At 37.0% G+C, this 18496-nt stretch overlaps 1 protein-coding gene across 10 annotated transcripts in view; it reads right to left on the bottom strand.

The window, feature by feature from the left end:
- BARD1 (BRCA1 associated RING domain 1) overlaps positions 1 to 18496 on the bottom strand; it is a 78300-nt gene that overhangs the window by 15900 nt on the left and 43904 nt on the right. For all 10 annotated transcript variants that reach the window (XM_077885570.1, XM_077885575.1, XM_077885574.1 and 7 more), the window contains one exon: positions 3615 to 3723. In XM_077885570.1, coding sequence (XP_077741696.1) covers positions 3615 to 3723 — 109 coding nt within the window. The remainder of the gene's footprint in view (positions 1 to 3614; positions 3724 to 18496) is intronic.

The raw sequence follows: 18496 nt of genomic DNA, 5'->3' as shown, positions 1-18496 counted from the left end.
AAAAAGAACAAAAAGGGTAAATACGCTGCTTGAAGGGATCATGGGCAGAGAAGTAACAAAATAAAGAAGGCAAGCAGCTTTTCAAGTCATTAGAGACAGCTTTTCAATTTTAAAACTGTGTTTTCCAACCACCAGGAAACAAAAGTTCTAAATGGGAAGTAGAGACACTCAAACCCCACCCACTTCTCACCTCTTTCCCCCAACATGATGCTCTTCCTGAAGCAGCTCCTGGGACAGCTTGGAAACGCATATTTAGCACGCACTATTTGCACACACTGTTCAAAAACTGGGATTACTACAGTAACAAAAGAGGCAAGTCCCTGACCTCACAGTTTACATTCTAGTTGGGAGAGGGGTAAAAACCCAATAAAATAAAAATATATTTTGGCAAATGATTAGTGGTACGGGAAAATAAAGCTGGGTTTGGGGGCTAGGAAGCACTGGAAGGTTGCTATGTTCAGATCCCGTAGTACGGAGCCCTCTTGGATAGGACTACTCCAGAGCAGGACTTGAAGGGGGTGACGCAGCTCCCTACAACTGCTCCTGGCAGAGAAAATTGCCAGTGCAGAGGATCTGAAATGGGAGCACACTTGGTGGATTCAAGGAACAGTAGGCAGCCCAATGTGGCTAAAGAAGAAGGAGTAAAAAGGGAGTCTGGCAGCAGCTGAGAAGCCAGATTCCAGAAAGAGACAACCATTTCAACCCTGAACTTAGATCTAAGGATCTTTTCCTTAGCCAAAAATCTACCACTAAGATAAGTAAATAATGACATTCTCAGGCCATGTCCATGTGACATGCAGAAAGTGTAAGTTTCTCACATTTAATAAAAATAAACGGGAAACGGACAGCAGAATGGAAAGGAGAATAACCGATGCCCTCTTCTCTGATGGACAGCACCACTTTCACACTCCAAGAATACCGTAAACGCAGCCTTATTTTTGACACATTTAAAATACCCTGTCTCCAGCTTGGAGGAACACTGGCAAATGACCACTTGGTTCTTAGTTCTGTGTTCTGCTGGGAGGGTTCAAGTCCAAACGAATAAGATAAATGGCAATTCATAGTTCTTAAATATGGTGGGACTGAAGGAGTACTGACCTAAGATCTAAGAAATTCAAGTTCTAATTGATCTCTTTAAAAAAAAAAAAAAAAAAAAAAAAACCAAAAACAAAAACCTGACTTCCCTGCCCCTTTTTTGATAATTGCTCCTTAACCATAAGCAAATCATACTACGTTTCAGCTTTCTCATTTGTGAACCAAGAAAATTAAACTGCTGATTTCTACTTTTCCCTTCATTACCAAAATTACAGCTTGGGGCACACTTGCCGGGCTGACGTCCAGAAGGCAGGAGACAGAGTTCTCAGAGCCCAAGAGTAACAAACCCATGACAGCACCTATGACCCCCTTCAAGTGCCTTAGGTCACCTCCTCATCTTCAGCAAGAGATCAATCACCATGCCGCTGCCCTCACTAGACAAGAAGGGCAGGACCTCTGGTCGTAGACCTCAACTCATCTCTTTCTCTCCTCCTCCTCCACCTGGGCAGTTGCAATGTGTCCACCACACTCCTCTTCTTTCCCTGCCCACACACCCCACCATTTCACATCAGAGCTCGGTCTACCACATGGTCTCTCAACCAGTCTCTGGTCTCAGCCCACTCCGAGCTGTCCTCTGTACCAACAGCACTGACGATGCCCCCTTGAGTAGGGCAGTAATGTCTACACTTCTCGGGATTCAAAGCCCTTACAATCTGACCCCAATCTCACTCCTGACCTCTGGTTTCTTTCTAATAATAATATACTCTGCACTCCACCCACATTAAACTTAGTTTTTGAGATTTCGAAAGTTCTTTGCACCTCCTCGCCTTTGAGCTATTGTTCCCTAGATTTGGGCTTCCGTTCCCACTCTGTATACCTTATGGGGGGGCGGGGGACAATGCTCACTGAATCCATGCCTTACTTCCTCCACACAAAGAGATCCCAATTTTTACAGATACCCACTCTTTGAGGACTGATTGTGTCTTCAACCACAAGGTATGTCAACACCAATAAGACATAGGGCGAAGTTCACTGGAAAGCTTCTGGGAAAGGTTTTAGCCCCTCTTTTAACACTGGACACTGTCACATCGACATTGTAGCAATCATCCTACAACCAGGCAGGGGAGATGAGGGAGGACAGAGCCAACAAGTCAAAGATGGAATTGTACAAAAACAAAGAATTTGGGTTTCTGGTGCAGCCATTTAATTGCTGAACTCACCAAAAAAATCCATCTATACTGAGATGATCTTTATATAAAAATAATATACTGCCTTTAGGCATTCAGCTAAATGTTTTGTTAGTTGCAGCCAACAGCATTCTATTACGTATCTTGCTAAAACTTTTACCTTATAAGTTTACATGACTTCTTTGCCACCCTCTCTGTGAAGCTCTGCTGATCAGTCCTGAAGTTGGCTTCTTCCTTCCCTATGAATCTACTGTACATTTTTATGGCTTCTATTATAAATTTATTATAGTATGTAATTAACTTTTTAACATCTATATTTCTCACTAAACCATGAATTCCTAAAGAATAAGCATTCTTTCCACTTTCTCTAGCTTATAGCTCTTTCCTAAGCTACAGGTTCAACAGGTTTCCTGCCTTACAGATACAAAATTGGCAGAGAATTAATTATTTCCTTCTCCATATCAGGAAATGGTACCACCATTTACCACTGCATTGCTAAAGTCACACTAATTCTAGTATGTGTCCACACTTCATATATAATCCATCAGAAAGTTTGTTGCCATTAACTCAAAAATATCACTAATCATTATTTCTTATAATCTCCACTGCTATTACTTTAATCCAGGTGATCATACCTGGATGAAACCTCCTCAGTAATCTCCCTGCTTCTGATTTTGTCCCACCCCTCTCTATTACAAAGCAGCTGGAGTGAACTTTCTAGAACATAAATCATGTTATTCCCTTAATTTAAATCCTTTCAGTGGTTACCACTATTCTTAGATTAGACACTGACATCACCAGCAAGTATGACCTTCTTCTCTCTACCCTTCAAGCATGCCAAGCTCATCCACTGAAAGACCCACACAACATTTGCTATTTCCTCTGCTTAGAACACTTGTCCTCCAGATAATGGATGCCTACTCGTCCTCCTCATTCAAGTTTCAAACAAACATCAGCTTTCTGGAGGCCCTCCTCAATGACACTGCTAAAGTAGTACCTTTTCTGGAGCCCTCAACTGCCACTCAATCACACACTACAAAATCTATAAACCACGTATTTATAAGTTCCTGAAATTATTTCATTTATATTAGTTGACATATTTATAATTTCTCTCTTTCCTATCTCTCATTAGAATGTTAGCTCCTTGAGAATAAGAGTTCCACCTATCACATTGGTTGCAGTATGAATGCTCCCTAAAATATATGGGGGAGATAAAAAAAAACCCACTTGTTGTTAGACTTATTCTAACAGTCTTTGAATTAACAATACCTAATGCAAAGGAAGCGTTCAATAATTGTGTGGTGATTGAAAGCAATTTGCTAACTGGAAATTTTCCTATTATATTCCTTTCAATAAAAGACAGAAATTCCCCAAAGCCTAATCCATACTTACTACTGAGTAATGGCGAGTTGATGATGATTCATTCTTCTCTGGTAGCAGCAATAGTGATTTCATATTTTCATTGTCTGCATAATCCACAGGCCGCAAACCAAATATGTTACTGGTGAAATAAGTGCAGATGGGTTTAAGTAAATAAAATGTGTGCCTTGATTTTTAACTAAATGCACCAGGGGAAGATTTTTTCCAACTTCCTTAATAATATACAACTTTAGTAAGATAAATGACTCATAATTCACATAAAGCCTAAGGATCAAGTATCACAAGCTGCTGAATTCAATGAAAAAAAGGATGCGAAATTTCAATTTGACATCAACCATTTCTAGGGAGTATTTTTAATTGAATATGTTGTTACTTACACATGAATTTTTTCACAACTCTGTATTCTTCTGTATTCATATTCATATTTTTAATATAGCTTCATAATCATTAATCACCAAGGGCAAGATGCTTTCAAATGCAAATAAAAATAATTTACCATAGCTATCATAGGCTCTATATTCTACATAAACAAACACAGAAATTAGATAAATACATAGGACAGGCATTCAGATCTGCTAGAAAGAAAACCATGCCACATGACAAACAAATGAATAAAGCAGTGAACGGGGCACTTTTAAAATTAACTTTAATATGTATGTACATTATATAGTAATCACAGCCATCTAAGAGAATCAACTGGTGGTTTAGGAAACAACACAGACTTCTCAGAATGTACTAATTCACAAGTCGGAGATTCTGGAAGAGAATTCAGAAATAGTAGAAATCTGTTATTTCAAAGATAAAACAAAGAGAACAAGGTTCCAATGATGATGAAGGTTGTGTTTTCCTCGTTTATTCCAATAACAGGCAATATTGCCCATCATTAGTTTTTTAATTATAAGTAAATTGTTAAAAATATACACTTAGTCTACTCTTCCACTTCCTACGTGTGGTTTCCAAATAATTTTAATATATTGTATTATGACAAAAAAAGTTTCCTAAGGGCAGCCCCGGTGGCTCAGCGGTTTAGCGCCGCCTGCAGCCCGGGGTGTGATCCTGGAGACCCTGGATCGAGTCCCACATCAGGCTCCCCATGTGAAGCCTGCTTCTCCCTCTGCCTGTGTCTCTGCCTCTCTCTCTCTCTCCTCTCTGTGTATTCTCATGAATAAATAAATAAAATCTTAAAAAAAAAAAGTTTCCTAAAATGAGCATTCTTTTTATATGCTTTCAGGGTTTTTAAGATTATGGTATATCCAAGTAATGGCCACTGAAGTGCACATGAAAATGCAATGATTTCAACAGGACACAAAACGATACACATGATACAATACCAGTTTTTAAAACTGTCCTGAATATACAGAAAAGATCTAGAAGATCTAGAAACAGAGTGGAAGGAAGAGGAAGGTGTCAACTCTGATGCCGCATGAAGGGCAGGCACACAGATGAGAGATAGAAGCACCAATCTGGTTTGGAGACAAGGTCATTATGAATGACCCTGGAGAAAGTGGTTTTGATAGCAAAGCAGGAAAAGATAGCTAATGCATTAAGAAATGAACCCCAGTAACCATTTCTCTAATGACTGCCACTCATGACTCAGGTTCATTCGCTCCTCTTGTAATGTACCCGTAAACACTGATAAATTTGTACTCTCAGATTTCCGTTTAGACCTAGGTTCAATAGTTTGCAATCTTTCTCTAGCAACAGTCTTTCTCCGGCCAAGAATCATACTGTGTTTCTGCTTTCTGATTTACAACCAAGTGACAAGCCACTGCACTGGATTTTGGGTCTTTCTGAATCCACATACATTTATAGCAGATGGTCTCAGTTTACTGCAAAAGGCAGTGGATTTCATCCACTATACTTGATATTTCTTCATTTCATTCTTTTAAATTACTGTACTCACATACCAAATAAACAATCTCCTCACACATATATTCTGTAAGTATGACAATCAAAAACTAGGAATATGAGATAATGAATCAATATTCTAGGTCTTAAACCACCAAGTACAAAAGTGAATAAACAACAAAAAAATGTGTCACACCCTATGCCATCAAAAACAAAAAACAAAAAAAAACTGTACACCGCCAGAGGATCTTTTTAAGACAACTGTAAATTTTAAAAAGACAACTTCAAAGAAATAAAATGTGAAAGCCTAAGAAATAAACTTTAATAAATAGTAACTATAGTATAGTTTGTTTTATATAAATATGAATTTAAGTCCACTCTGATAATAGAAAACAATGTTAATGGAAATATTTCCCAAAAGTACTACCATCAGCCAGTGGTCTGCAAACAAAAAGTAACCAGTAAAACAATTGTCTGAACAAGTAAGATGCTTATACTGTCTAAAGTTCTCCTTCATAAAATGACTGGCATGATTCTAATTTACATTTACAGTCCTTACTACACAAAGCTCACTATCTCATATGGTCTTTAAACATGTACTTGGATTATGGATGCTTCTGCTTATACACAGTTCAATAAACCCTTAGCTCTCTTGTATTGCTAATGAACTGGCAAATGGTACATACAAATGCTACAGATTGAAAGATAATCAGTTAAACCTCAGTCCTGCATCATGGGAGATGGAGCCTATTAAATCCTGTCATGTTTCTGCTTTGTCGTGGATCACTGACATTTGAAATTAGAATCAAGTTTTAATAATGTGGCACCTTCAAAAACCCACAGCAAGACCGGGCATAGGTAAGATTTCTCCTTTATCACATGGACACAAAGAAGTCATACAACTTTTCCCCCCATAATGATATATTTGAATGCATGAATTATTTTCTTTAGACTTAGTGTAAAAAATCAGTTTCAAATGTACAAAATTAGGGGTGTCTGAGTAGTTCAGTCAGTTAAGTGTCTACCTTGTGATTTCAGCTCCTATCATGATCTCGTGGGTCGTGAGATCAAGCCCCGTGTCTGTCTCTAAACTCAGTGGAGAGTCTGCTTGAGATTCTCTCCCTCTTCTCATCTACACCCACTTTCTCTCTCCCTCTCTCTAAAATAAATACATAAATCTTTAAATAAATACATAAATAAAATGTACAGTTAGATATATCTTCTTTTTTGAAAAAAAAAGTAATACTTGGGAGAAAAATCACAAAAGACTACCAATGTGACCGATTATTAATTGAAGACAATGAGAATAACTTTCCTCACTAGGATTCCTTTTGATCACTAAGACTGATGACAAGGAAGTTACTAAAGAGTTGAACTGCTGTGTTTAACAGTGCAGTCTTACCCCACAGGCAAGAGTTCAGAATAGAGTATAGCCCTTTAGTGTCCTTTCCACTCAAGAATATACTAGAACCTGTCCACAACTAGGCCCAAGAGAAGGTGCACCACTCAAAAAAAGGCAGAAGGAGAGATGGGCAAATTCAAACTTGAACTTACACATACAGGTCTTTCAGTCCCAAACACTCATGCCAAAAGGCATTTTAACTAATACTAAACCTATCATGCATGACAGGCTACCAAGACAGTGTCCATGAATGAAATCCTTTATGAATCCTATAAAATTGCAAACACATACATTTTAATTTTCAAGTCACTGGCTGGCTGTGGAGCAGGAAAAGGCACAGAAATTCAAAACAGCAACATTCCTTTTTTAAATTATAAAACATAAATTATCTGTTATAGAAGATTATTTTTATAGAAGATTAATTTTTTAAAAATTAACCAGGGCAGAGGACAATTAATAGGTCCAATGGTCCATGTACTATTTTCTAATTATGAATTCTACACCCCTGCAGGGGAAACTGTGTTAATGGCAGACCAAGTACCAAATCCTACAACTTTATATATCTCTTTAAAAAAAAAAAAAAAAAGGCATATGCTATTCTCCATACACTCAAAATGGTTCTGATACAATGAAGAGCTTTTATTTTAGGTTCACACCAGATGCACTGAAGGTAGTGGGAAAGAAGGATAGCCACTGAGGTTTTGACTAGTCATCAATATAAATATTCTCAAGCAACAATGAAGCATAGAAGATATGGACCTTTTTATCTGAGGTTGAAAGAGAAGTTAATTTTCCCTCTTGGGTAATGGACTCTTATTTTAGTGACTAAGATATAAATTTCTCATGCAAAACGTAAGTAAAATCAGAGTTAAATGAATCAATACTGTATTTAAATGCAAAAACGTATTTTTAAAAGTGGCAAAGTTCGCATAGCAAAAGTCCAAATCACATAAGTATTCTAAGTAAAATGTGATTTAAAAGTGTTAGATTAAATCTAAACAAAAGATTAAGTCTGAAGTAGATATATATATATATATATATATATATATATATATATATATATAACCTTCTACTGTATACATATTCCCTCCATAATAATAAAGACTTATGGCCCCAAAACCTTGCAGCATAAAATTCATAGTTGAGGATTACAGCCTTCACGAAGAAATGGAAATGGACTGGGAAATTTCACTGAACTTATAAAAGTTTCTGTATTTTTTAAATTAAACAATGAAGACGATAGATGAAGAGCATCAATGATAGTACTGCATATAGTTATTTCCTAATTACCTTATCTTGACTGACATTTCAAGATTTTCCTCCACCAGTATTCAGTAAGATGGTTTTAAATTTATTTAGCTTTGTGATAAATGATGTTCCATTCTTTCTTTACCTGTATCTGGTCTTCCATAGATGCTCAATGCCTAATTATATTTCTCAGTTGTTGACTCTCTCTACCTCCTGGACTATAACAAGATTCTGTTATTGTCACATTTTTAAAGTATTACTAAAAAAGTTAGTTCTTGAGCCTTCTCCCCAAAACTTAAAGTCACATGGTCTTAACACCATTTACGACAATTTAATACCAGAACCTATTAGAATATAGAACTTTTTTTTATATTTTATTTATTTATTCATGAGACACAGAGAGAGAGAGAGAGACGCAGAGACATAGGCAGAGGGAGAAGCAGGCTCCATGCAGGTAGCCTGATGTGGGACTTGATCCTGGGACTCAAGGATCACAACCTGAGTCAAAGACAGACACTCAACCACTGAGCCACCCAGGCATCCCTAGAATATAGAACTTTTAACTTGGATCCCTTGGCTCTCATATATGAGCTTTGCTCCCTTCTAAAGACATCCAAAAATAACTAAGGTTGGATTTTTTTTTTTTTTTTTAAAGGCTAGATTTTGTCTCAGTTTTTCTTCTCCCTATCAGGGCTAAGTTACAAAAATCTTTACTTCTCTCTACAAGTTTGCTTTACAGACAACTGAAATAATTTAAGTTAAATTCTTACAGTAGCAGACAAGGTTTATTTTAGTATCTGTATTCTACTATGAATATATTACTATTTGAGAGCAATTAACTACTAGTAACACAATTGGAGAAATCTTCACATATTACATACTATGCAAATTATAAAATTGACAATGATGTGCCAAATGGAGAGTTTATTTCTATAACATACTCCATTCATGTTCCAGTGACCAGAGAAGGTAGAAAGCATCCTTGATTATCTTCAAGAAGATGAGCAGAAGTTGGAAGATGGTGGAGTAGGAGGACCCTAAGATCAATCACCCTGTCCCATGGATAGGGCTAGAAAATACTCCTGTCAGTGAGTAGACTGGCAGAACAAATCCCACAGAAGACAGAAAAGAGGCCACACTGAAGAGGGTAGGAAGGGCAGAGACATGTGGGAAGCTAATCGGACAATGGCATCCCTGAGAGGGAGAGAGCTGGGGGCACAGAGAAGGGAGGAAAAAACAGAACATTACCAGAGAGCTTGCATGGGGAAGACAATTCCCCAGAATATTTGGGTTTGAAAGTGAGAGGAGCTGAATTTCATAAATTCTTACAACCAGAAGGAGTTAAAGCCTAAAACTTAAAAAAATTAGCCAGCTTGGTTCTGGGAGAGCCCAGAGGGCATCAGGAGGTAGAGTTCCCACCCTTAAAGAAAGTTCGACAAGAGCCAGATATGGTATAGAAGCAGCAGTTTGAAAACATCTGGGAGATACCAAAGAGTTATTTACTCCTCTCAGAGTGACAGGGAGGTTTCTCCGGGAGATTCCACCAGGAACAAAGGAGCCAGCTGGCACCATTTCCCCCCATGCTGCCAGGCACAAATGAATGGCCCCACGTGGCATGGCCCTTGGGGAAACAACACAGTGCCAACATTCACTAACTTGCTTATACTAAGCTCCACCTCCTCCAGCCCATCTTACCTCAATCCCAGCTCCCTAGAAGACCTGTGCAAGCCATGCCAACACCAAGTCTCCCTACCTGCACATATTGCAGGGCCTTGGTCTCAGCAGTGGCAGAGGCCCCCACACAGAATACCCTGCACACTGTTAAAACTATGCACCCACCCTAGGCGGGACCCAACACTGCCCACAATTGGCAAAGGAAATCACTGCAGACAACTAGGTTAAGGGAAAAGGCAGCCAGGACACAACAGCAGGGCTCATGCAATGTAAGAGACAATTCTGAAGTGCCAGGCTCTGGTAAACAGGAAACACTGCATTGCAGGACACCACAGGAGGCCATTACTTCTTCTTTCTAAGGCCATTACTTCTAAGAGCAAGAGACATATAGCTGACCTTCCTAGCACAAACAGACACACAGAGAGTTAGACAAAATGAGAACACACAGAAATACATCCCAAATAAAAAAACAGGACAAAACCAGAGCAAGAGACATAAGCAAAACAGATATAAGTAATATACCTGATAGAGAATTTAAAGTAACAATCATAAAGTTACTCACTGGCACTGAGAAAAGAGTGGAGGACATCAGTGAAACCCTTAACAAAAAGATAAAAAAAGAACCAATCAGAGGTGAAGAATATAATAAATGAAATGAAAAATACACTAGGTGGAATAAATAGCAAGCTAGAGAAAGCAGAAGAATGTATTAGCAACTGGAAGGACAGGGTGATGGAAAGTAATCAAGCCAAGCAGGTGAGAGAAAAAAAATTATATAAAATGAGAATAATCTAAGGGAAACTCAGCAACTCCAACACATCAAGTGTGATAACATTTGTATTATAAACACTTTAAAAGAAAAAGAGAAAAAAGGAGGCAGAAAATGTATTTCAAGAAATAATTGATGAAAACCTTCCTATTGTGGCAAAGGAAACAGATATTAAGATCCAAGAGGCACAGAGATTTCTCCAACACACCAAGATACATAGTAATTAAAATGGCTGAAAGTGGGGTGCCTGAGTGGCTTAGTCAGTGAAGCAGCTGAATCCTACTCTTAATTTCACCTTAAGTCGTCATCTTAGGGATGTGAGATTGAGCCTCCAGTCTAGCTTGAGACTCAGTGAGGAGTCTGAGATTCTCTCCCTCTCCTTCTGCCCCCTCCCCTTGCTTGTGCTAAATAAATAAATACAATCTTTAAAATAAAAAAAAATAAAATGGCAAAAAGTAGAGAAAATTTGAAAAGCAGCAAGAGAAAAGAAGATAGTTACATACAAGAGAAAACCCCATATGGCATCAGCAGATTTTTTTTTTTTTTTGGCAGAAACCTTGCAGGCCAGAAAAGAATGGCATGATAAATTCAAAGTGCTGAAAGAAAAAAACTTTGAAGCCAAGAAGACTCTATCCAGCAAGGCTATTATTCAGAATAGGAGAGAAAAGAAGAGATTCCTAGACAAATGAAAGGTAAAGGAGTTCCTAACCAATAAACCAGCCCTATAAAAAATGTTAAAGGGAATCTTTTGAGTGGAAAGGAAAGACTATAAGTAAGGGTAAGAAAAGTAGGAAGCACAAAAGCAGTAAAAATAAATCAGTCAAGGGAATTAGGAAATAAGAGGATATAAAGTATGACCCCATATACCCAAATGTTGGTGGGGAGAGAAGTAAAGAACAGATTCAAATTTAAATGACCATCAACTTCATACAGATTGTTATTTACAGAAGATGTTATTTACAAACCTAATGGTAACTACAAATGAAAAACCAGTAATAGACATGCAAAATAAAGAAGGGAATCCCAGTGTACGAAGGAAAACCATGAGAAAAGAAAGCAAGAGAAAAAAGGATCAGAAAAGAACTACAAAAACAACCACAAACAAATAATACAATGGCAATAATATATATGTACCTATCAATAATTAGAATATAAATGGAAAATAAACTCTCCAATCAAAAGACATAGGATGATAACAGAATAGTTAAAAAAACAAGACCCATCTATATGCTGCTGACAAGAGAGTCACTTCAAACCTAAAGACACATGCAGATTGAAAGTGAGGGGAGAGAAACATTTATCATGTAAATGGATATCAAAAGAAAGCTGGGGCAGCAATACTTGTATCAAAATAGACTTTGAAACAAAGACTGTAACAAAAGACAACCCTGTATAGTCATTAAGGGGACAATCCAACAAGAAGATACAACTATTTTAAGTATTTATGCACCCAACATGGGAGTACCCAAATATATAAAACAGTTAATAACTCTAAAGGAACTAATCAATAGTGTTATAATACTAGGGGACTTTAACACCTCACTTACATAAATGGACACATAATCAAAACAGAAAATCAACAAAGAAACAATGAGTGACACACTGAACCAGATGGACTTAAGATATTTCATCCTAAAGCAGAATACACATTCCTATCAAGTGCACAAGGAACATTCCCAGAATAGATCACATAGGTCACAAGCCTCAACAAATTCAAAAGAATCAAAGTTATACCATGCATCTTTTCTGACTGTAACACAATGAAACTAGAAATCAACCATAAGAAAAAAAATCAAGCGTAAATACAAGGAATTAAATAACATGCTACTAAACAATGACTATATCAACCAAGAAATCAAACAAGGAATCAAAATGCAAATGGAGACAAATGACAATGAAAACACAATAGTCCAAAATCTTTCTGATGCAGCAAAAGAAGTTCTAGGATAGAATGTCTAAGCAACACATGACTACCTCCAGAAGTAAGAAAAATCTCAAATAAAGAACCTAACACCTTACACCTAAAGGAGCTAGAAAAAGAAGGATAAATAAAATACAAACCAGCAGAAGGAAAGAAATCATATAAAAATTAAGCAGAAATAAATGACACAGAAACAAACGAAAAAGAGAGAAAGAAAAATAGAAAAAAAAGATGAGGTCAATGAAACCAAAATGGTTCTTCGAAAAGATCAACAAAGCTAATAAACTTCTAGGCAGACTCATCAAGAAAAAAAAAAAAAAAAGACAGGACTCCAAAAAACAAAATCAATAATGGAAGAGGAGAAATAACAAAGGATACCACAGAGATACTAAGGATTATAAGAGAATATTGTGGAAAATCATATGCAAACCTAGAAGAAATGAATAAATCCCTAGAAACATATAATGTACAAAAGCAGGAGGAAATATAAAATCTGAACTTGGGGAACCCGGGTGACTCAGTCACTTAAGCATCTCTACCTTCAGCTCAGGCCATGATCCCAGGGTCATGAGATCAAGCCTGGTATTGGGCTCCCTGCTCAACAGGAAGTCTTCTCCCTCTCCCTCTGCCCCTTCCCTAACCCCACTCATGCGCGTGCGCGCGTGCTCTTTCTCTCAAATAAATAAAATATTTAAAATATATATATGTGTGTATATACATACACATATGTGTACGTGTATATACACACATATATATTTTAAAGATTTTATGTGTATATACACATATACCTATATACATATATGTATATATAATCTAAACAGACCAATTTACCAGCAACAACATTGAATAAGTAATCCATAAGCTCCAAACAAAAGTCTAGGATCAGTAAGCTTCACAGATGAACTCTACCAAATATTTTTTTTTCTACCAAATATTTAAATAAGAGTTAATATCTATTATTTTCAAATTTTTCCAAAAAATAAGAGAAAAACTTCCATTTTCATTCTATGAGGACAGCATTACCCTAATACCAAAGCCAGATAAAAGTATCACAAAAAGGGGTGCCTGAGTGGCTAAGCATCTGCCTTCAACTCAAGTCATGATCTGCCTTCAACTCAAGTCATGATCCCAGGGTTCTGGGATCAAGCCCCATGTCGGGCTCCATGCTCAGCAGAGAGCCTGCTTCTCCCTCTCCTGCTCCTCCTTCCTGTGTGCTCTTTCTCTGTCAAATAAATAAATAAATATTTTTTATAAAAGAAAGAAATGAAATGAAATGAAACAAAACGAAACACCACAAAAAATAAAGAGAACTACATGCTGCTATCTCTCATGAACACAGATGCGAAAATCCTCAACAAAATATTAGCTAACTGAATCCAACAATAAACAAATCATTCACCACAATCATGTAGGATTATTATTGGGATGCAAGGGTGGTTCAATAATCACGAATCAATCAATGTGATACATCACGTATATCGCATCAAAAAAGAAAGGATAAAAATCATATGATCGTTTCAATAGACTCACAAAAATCACGTGAAAAAATACAACATCCATTTATGATAAAAACCGTCAACAAAGTATGGTTAGAGGAAACATACCTCAACATAATAAACGCCTTATATGAAAAACCCACAGCGAACATCATATTCAATGGGAGAGAAACCGAGCTTTTCCCCTAAAATCAGGAATAAGCTAAGCATGCCTACTCTCCCCACTTGTATTCAACATAGTACTAGAAGTCCGAGCCTCAGCAGACAACAGAAAGAAATAAAAGGCATCCACATTGGTAAAGAAGAAGTGAAACTTTCACTATTTGCATACAACATGATACTACATACAGAAAACCCAAAAGAATCTACCGGAAAAACTACCAGAACTGATAAAACTGATAAATGAATTAAGTAAGGTCAAAGGATACAAAAGCAATGTGCAGAAATCTGCTACATTTCTATACACTAATAATGAAGCAGCAGAAAGGGAAATTAAGAAACAATCCCATTTATAATTGCACCCAAAATAGTAAGATACCTAGGAACAAATCTAAGAGGTGAAAGACATGTACTCTGAAAACTCTAAATGTTGATAAAAAAAAACTGATGACACAAATGCATAGAAAGACATTCCATGCTCACAGATTGAAAGAATAAATATTCTTAAATTAAAATGTCTATACTAGCTACCCAAAGTAATCTGTAGATTTAATGCAATCCCTATCAAAATACCAACAGTATTTTTCACAGAACTAAAACAAACAATCCTAAAATCTGTATGGAACCATAAAAGACCCAAATAGCCAAAGCAACCTTGAAAAGAAAAAACTAAGCTGGAGGCATCACAATTCCAGACTTCAAGTTATAGGTACTGGCACACAAAAGAAAAAACTAAGCTGGAGGCATCACAATTCCAGACTTCAAGAGTATGGTACTGGCACAAAAACAGACACATAGATCAATGGAAGAAAATATGTAAAATAAACAAATCCACAATTATATAGTCAATCTTTTTTTTTTTTTTTTTTTTTTTTTTTTTATGATAGTCACACAGAGAGAGAGAGAGAGGCAGAGACACAGGCAGAGGGAGAAGCAGGCTCCATGCACCGGGAGCCCAACGTGGGATTCGATCCCAGGTCTCCAGGATCGCGCCCTGGGCCAAAGGCAGGCGCTAAACCGCTGCGCCACCCAGGGATCCCTATATGGTCAATCTTAAACAGAATAAACAAAGCAGGAAAGAATATGCAATGAGAAAAAGTCTCTTCAACAAATGGTGTTGGGAAAAGAGGACAGCCACATGCAGATGAAACTGGACCACTTTTTTTCACCATATACAAAACTGAACTCAAAATGGATTTAACGATGTAAATGTGAGACCTGAAACCATAAAAATTCCTTAAGAAGCCACAGGCAGGGATCCCTGGGTGGCGCAGCGGTTTGGTGCCTGCCTTTGGCCCAGGGCGCGATCCTGGTAGACCCGGGGTCGAATCCCACATCGGGCTCCCGGTGCATGGAGCCTGCTTATTCTCCCTCTGCCTGTGTCTCTGCCTCTCTCTCTCTCTCTCACTGTGTGCCTATAATTAATTAATTAATTAATAAATAAATAAATAAATAAATAAATAAAGCCACAGGCAACAATGTCTCTGACATTGGCCATAGCAACGTTTTTCTAAATATGTCTCCTGAGGCAAGGGAAACAAAAGCAAAAATAAACTATTGGGACTACACCAAAATAAAAATCTTCTACATAGCAAAGGAAACAATCAACAAAACTAAAAGACATTCTACTGAATGGGAGAAGATAATTTGCAAATAACATATCTGATGCAGGGTTAGTATCCAAAATATATAAAGAACTTATACAATTCAACACCAAAAAATCCAAATAATCCCATTAAATATGAGCAGAAGACACGAACAGACATTTCTCCAACGAAGATATACAGATACCCAACAGACACATGAGAAGATGATCACCATCAATCATCTGGGAAATGCAAAAATACAAAATAAAATCCTAGCAAACTGATGTAAAGCATTTGTTTAAAAAATAGCACAGTACATTAAATCAAGTTTATCACAAGAATATAATATGGCTTAGTATTTTTAAATGTATTAATGACACAACAGGCAAAAGGTTTAAGATCATCTCAGTACAAACTCAGATTCATTTAATAAAGTACAGTCTTGTTGAAAAATAGTAAAATAACAAGATGTTTATTTTTCATATTGACTTTAACACTGGCTCTAAACCTACAGTATTTTTTTTAAATGACAATAAAATAAGGATGCCAACTATCACATTATTTTACAATACTGTCCTAGAAACTCAGATAAATGCGGTAAGAAGTTAAAGTTAATAAATGATAATCAGATCCTTAGAATTAGGTGTTGGTTAGATATAAGAGAAATGTACTAAAATGAACAGTTTCCTATATATCAAAGTAAAAAGTTATATTTATTTACAGAACATCCAGTTCACCAGAATAAAAAAAGAATCAAATATCTAGGAAACCTCAATAAATATCAAGTGCACACATAAATATACATATGTAAGATCACATATGTATAACAGATGAAAAACTTTACTAAGATATGTAGCAGAAGGCTTAAATAAATGGAGAAACATGCTATGTTCCTGAATGAAAAATCAAGCTTATTAAATCCACTATAATCCATACCCTTAGTCAATTTCAACGTCAACTCTAGTAAGATTACTTCTTAACACAGTGTATTAGACTTTGAGTGACCTAAGAAGCTGATAAAGAGAGAGAAATCCATCCATCCTTCCCCTGCCCCTGCCACCACTGTCCCGGTCACTACTTTAGCTCAGACTCACCTCCCTGGGTTATTGGACAGAGTTCTCCACTGAGCTCCCAGCCGTGTGCAGAAAGAAGTTTTCAATGTAAAATTTGAACCCTCTGGCACACAAGGTCTCGTTCTGCCTCTGTCAACTTCTCCAGCCTCTTATGCGGTCATCCTCCTCCCCCCTTCATACTAGCTGACATCACTAACCAAAGCTCCTAGAACTGAATCGATAAGACGTCTTGACGGCAATGTCCCTTAGTACCCATCAGCCCCTTCTAAAAAGCCCATCCTCCTTCTCCTCTTCTTTAAAAGTCAATGGAAGTGCTCCTTCCTCTAGAAAAGCTTTTATGACTTCCTCTAGTCATAAAATTACAGCCCCTAATCTAGATTTTCACAGAATCTTGCGAAGTGACCCATGAAGGCATGTGTCACACAGCTCTGTAATCACTGGCCTGTCTATTCACTCCTATTCACTCCACTAAAACACAGCAAGCAGATAAAATGATTGGAGGATGAGGAGGTAAAGTAGCAGTGGCAAGAATATGAGAAAACCTAACAGGATGTTACTAAAGAAATATGAGAAAACCTAACAGGATGTTACTGAAGAAATAAAGGCATTCGAGTAAGAAAACTTTAATCTCAAAAGAATGAAGAAGACTGCCAAAATGTCTGTTATAGAGCTGAAGATTGCCATTCAGAAACTCAGAAAAAGCAGATAGACCCTACCCACCTACGGCTTCACTTAGTCAAAGTACCAAGCCATAAAAAGGGAAGGACAGAAGGACAGCCTTCACCCTTTCTAGTTCCAACCCTCTTCCTTCTTCCAGGGATAGAAAAGTCTAGTCCCAGTTATTGAGAGAAGAGTTCCATTAAGAGTAAAAGAGACATAAATAGAAATAAAAATATAAGAGTAAATAAAAGTAATATGCCTGCCAACTCATATTCTAGAGTCAGAGATATTAATGGTTTAAGGAACAAGAGTTTTAGGCTAAAAAAGAAAAAAAAAAAAAAAACGTAGTAAAAACTCCATCTAGTCCCCATGGTCCCCCTCTCCATGCTCTACTCGTAAATGGAGAAAGTCAAGGAATGAATTCTCATCTATGGTCACTTGTCAGTACATAACTCAAAAAGACAATATACAAAACAAGTAGAAAACTGAACATCATGAATGTCAGTTTCTCCTTGCAAATGGGAAATTGAAACTAAATTACGATCAATTATCTCCTGGTATTGTGACTGATGGCATCAGGGCAAAATTATATTTGACAATTCACCTATCCTACTACGGAGGTTCTAGCTTTATAAAGATACAAATGTAGACAGGATCTGCTGAGCTGATTGTTACCGTGTCTACCATAGTTGCTGCTTTCCTTCTGATTTATGATTCCTTTATTCTCAAATATATTAAATTTGGTTTTTTGATGCATGTTAATTCAGATAAGGGTATTTTGTATTCCACATAGAATAGGTTAATAATTGTATGCTCAGCTATCCTGGTAAAGTAGTATTTAATGTCCCTGGGTGTGTGTGTGTGTGTGTGAGATAGATTCAAATTTTCTTAAAAATAAAAGTGCTTAGAAACCAAAAAAAAAGACAATATACATAACACTGGCAGAAAAAAACAGATCTTAAAAATGTCAAGGCAATAGATTCCTATTGGGAAGCCACGAACCTACAAAAGGTAACATACTATGGATGCCCACCATTGGAGAAGAGACTAAGGATTCC

The sequence above is a fragment of the Canis aureus genome, chromosome 36 (genome assembly GCF_053574225.1).
Source record: "Canis aureus isolate CA01 chromosome 36, VMU_Caureus_v.1.0, whole genome shotgun sequence".
Lineage (NCBI taxonomy): Eukaryota > Metazoa > Chordata > Mammalia > Carnivora > Canidae > Canis > Canis aureus.
The sequence above is the reverse complement of the archived record's forward strand: the minus strand, read 5'-3'. Positions and strand labels throughout refer to the sequence as shown.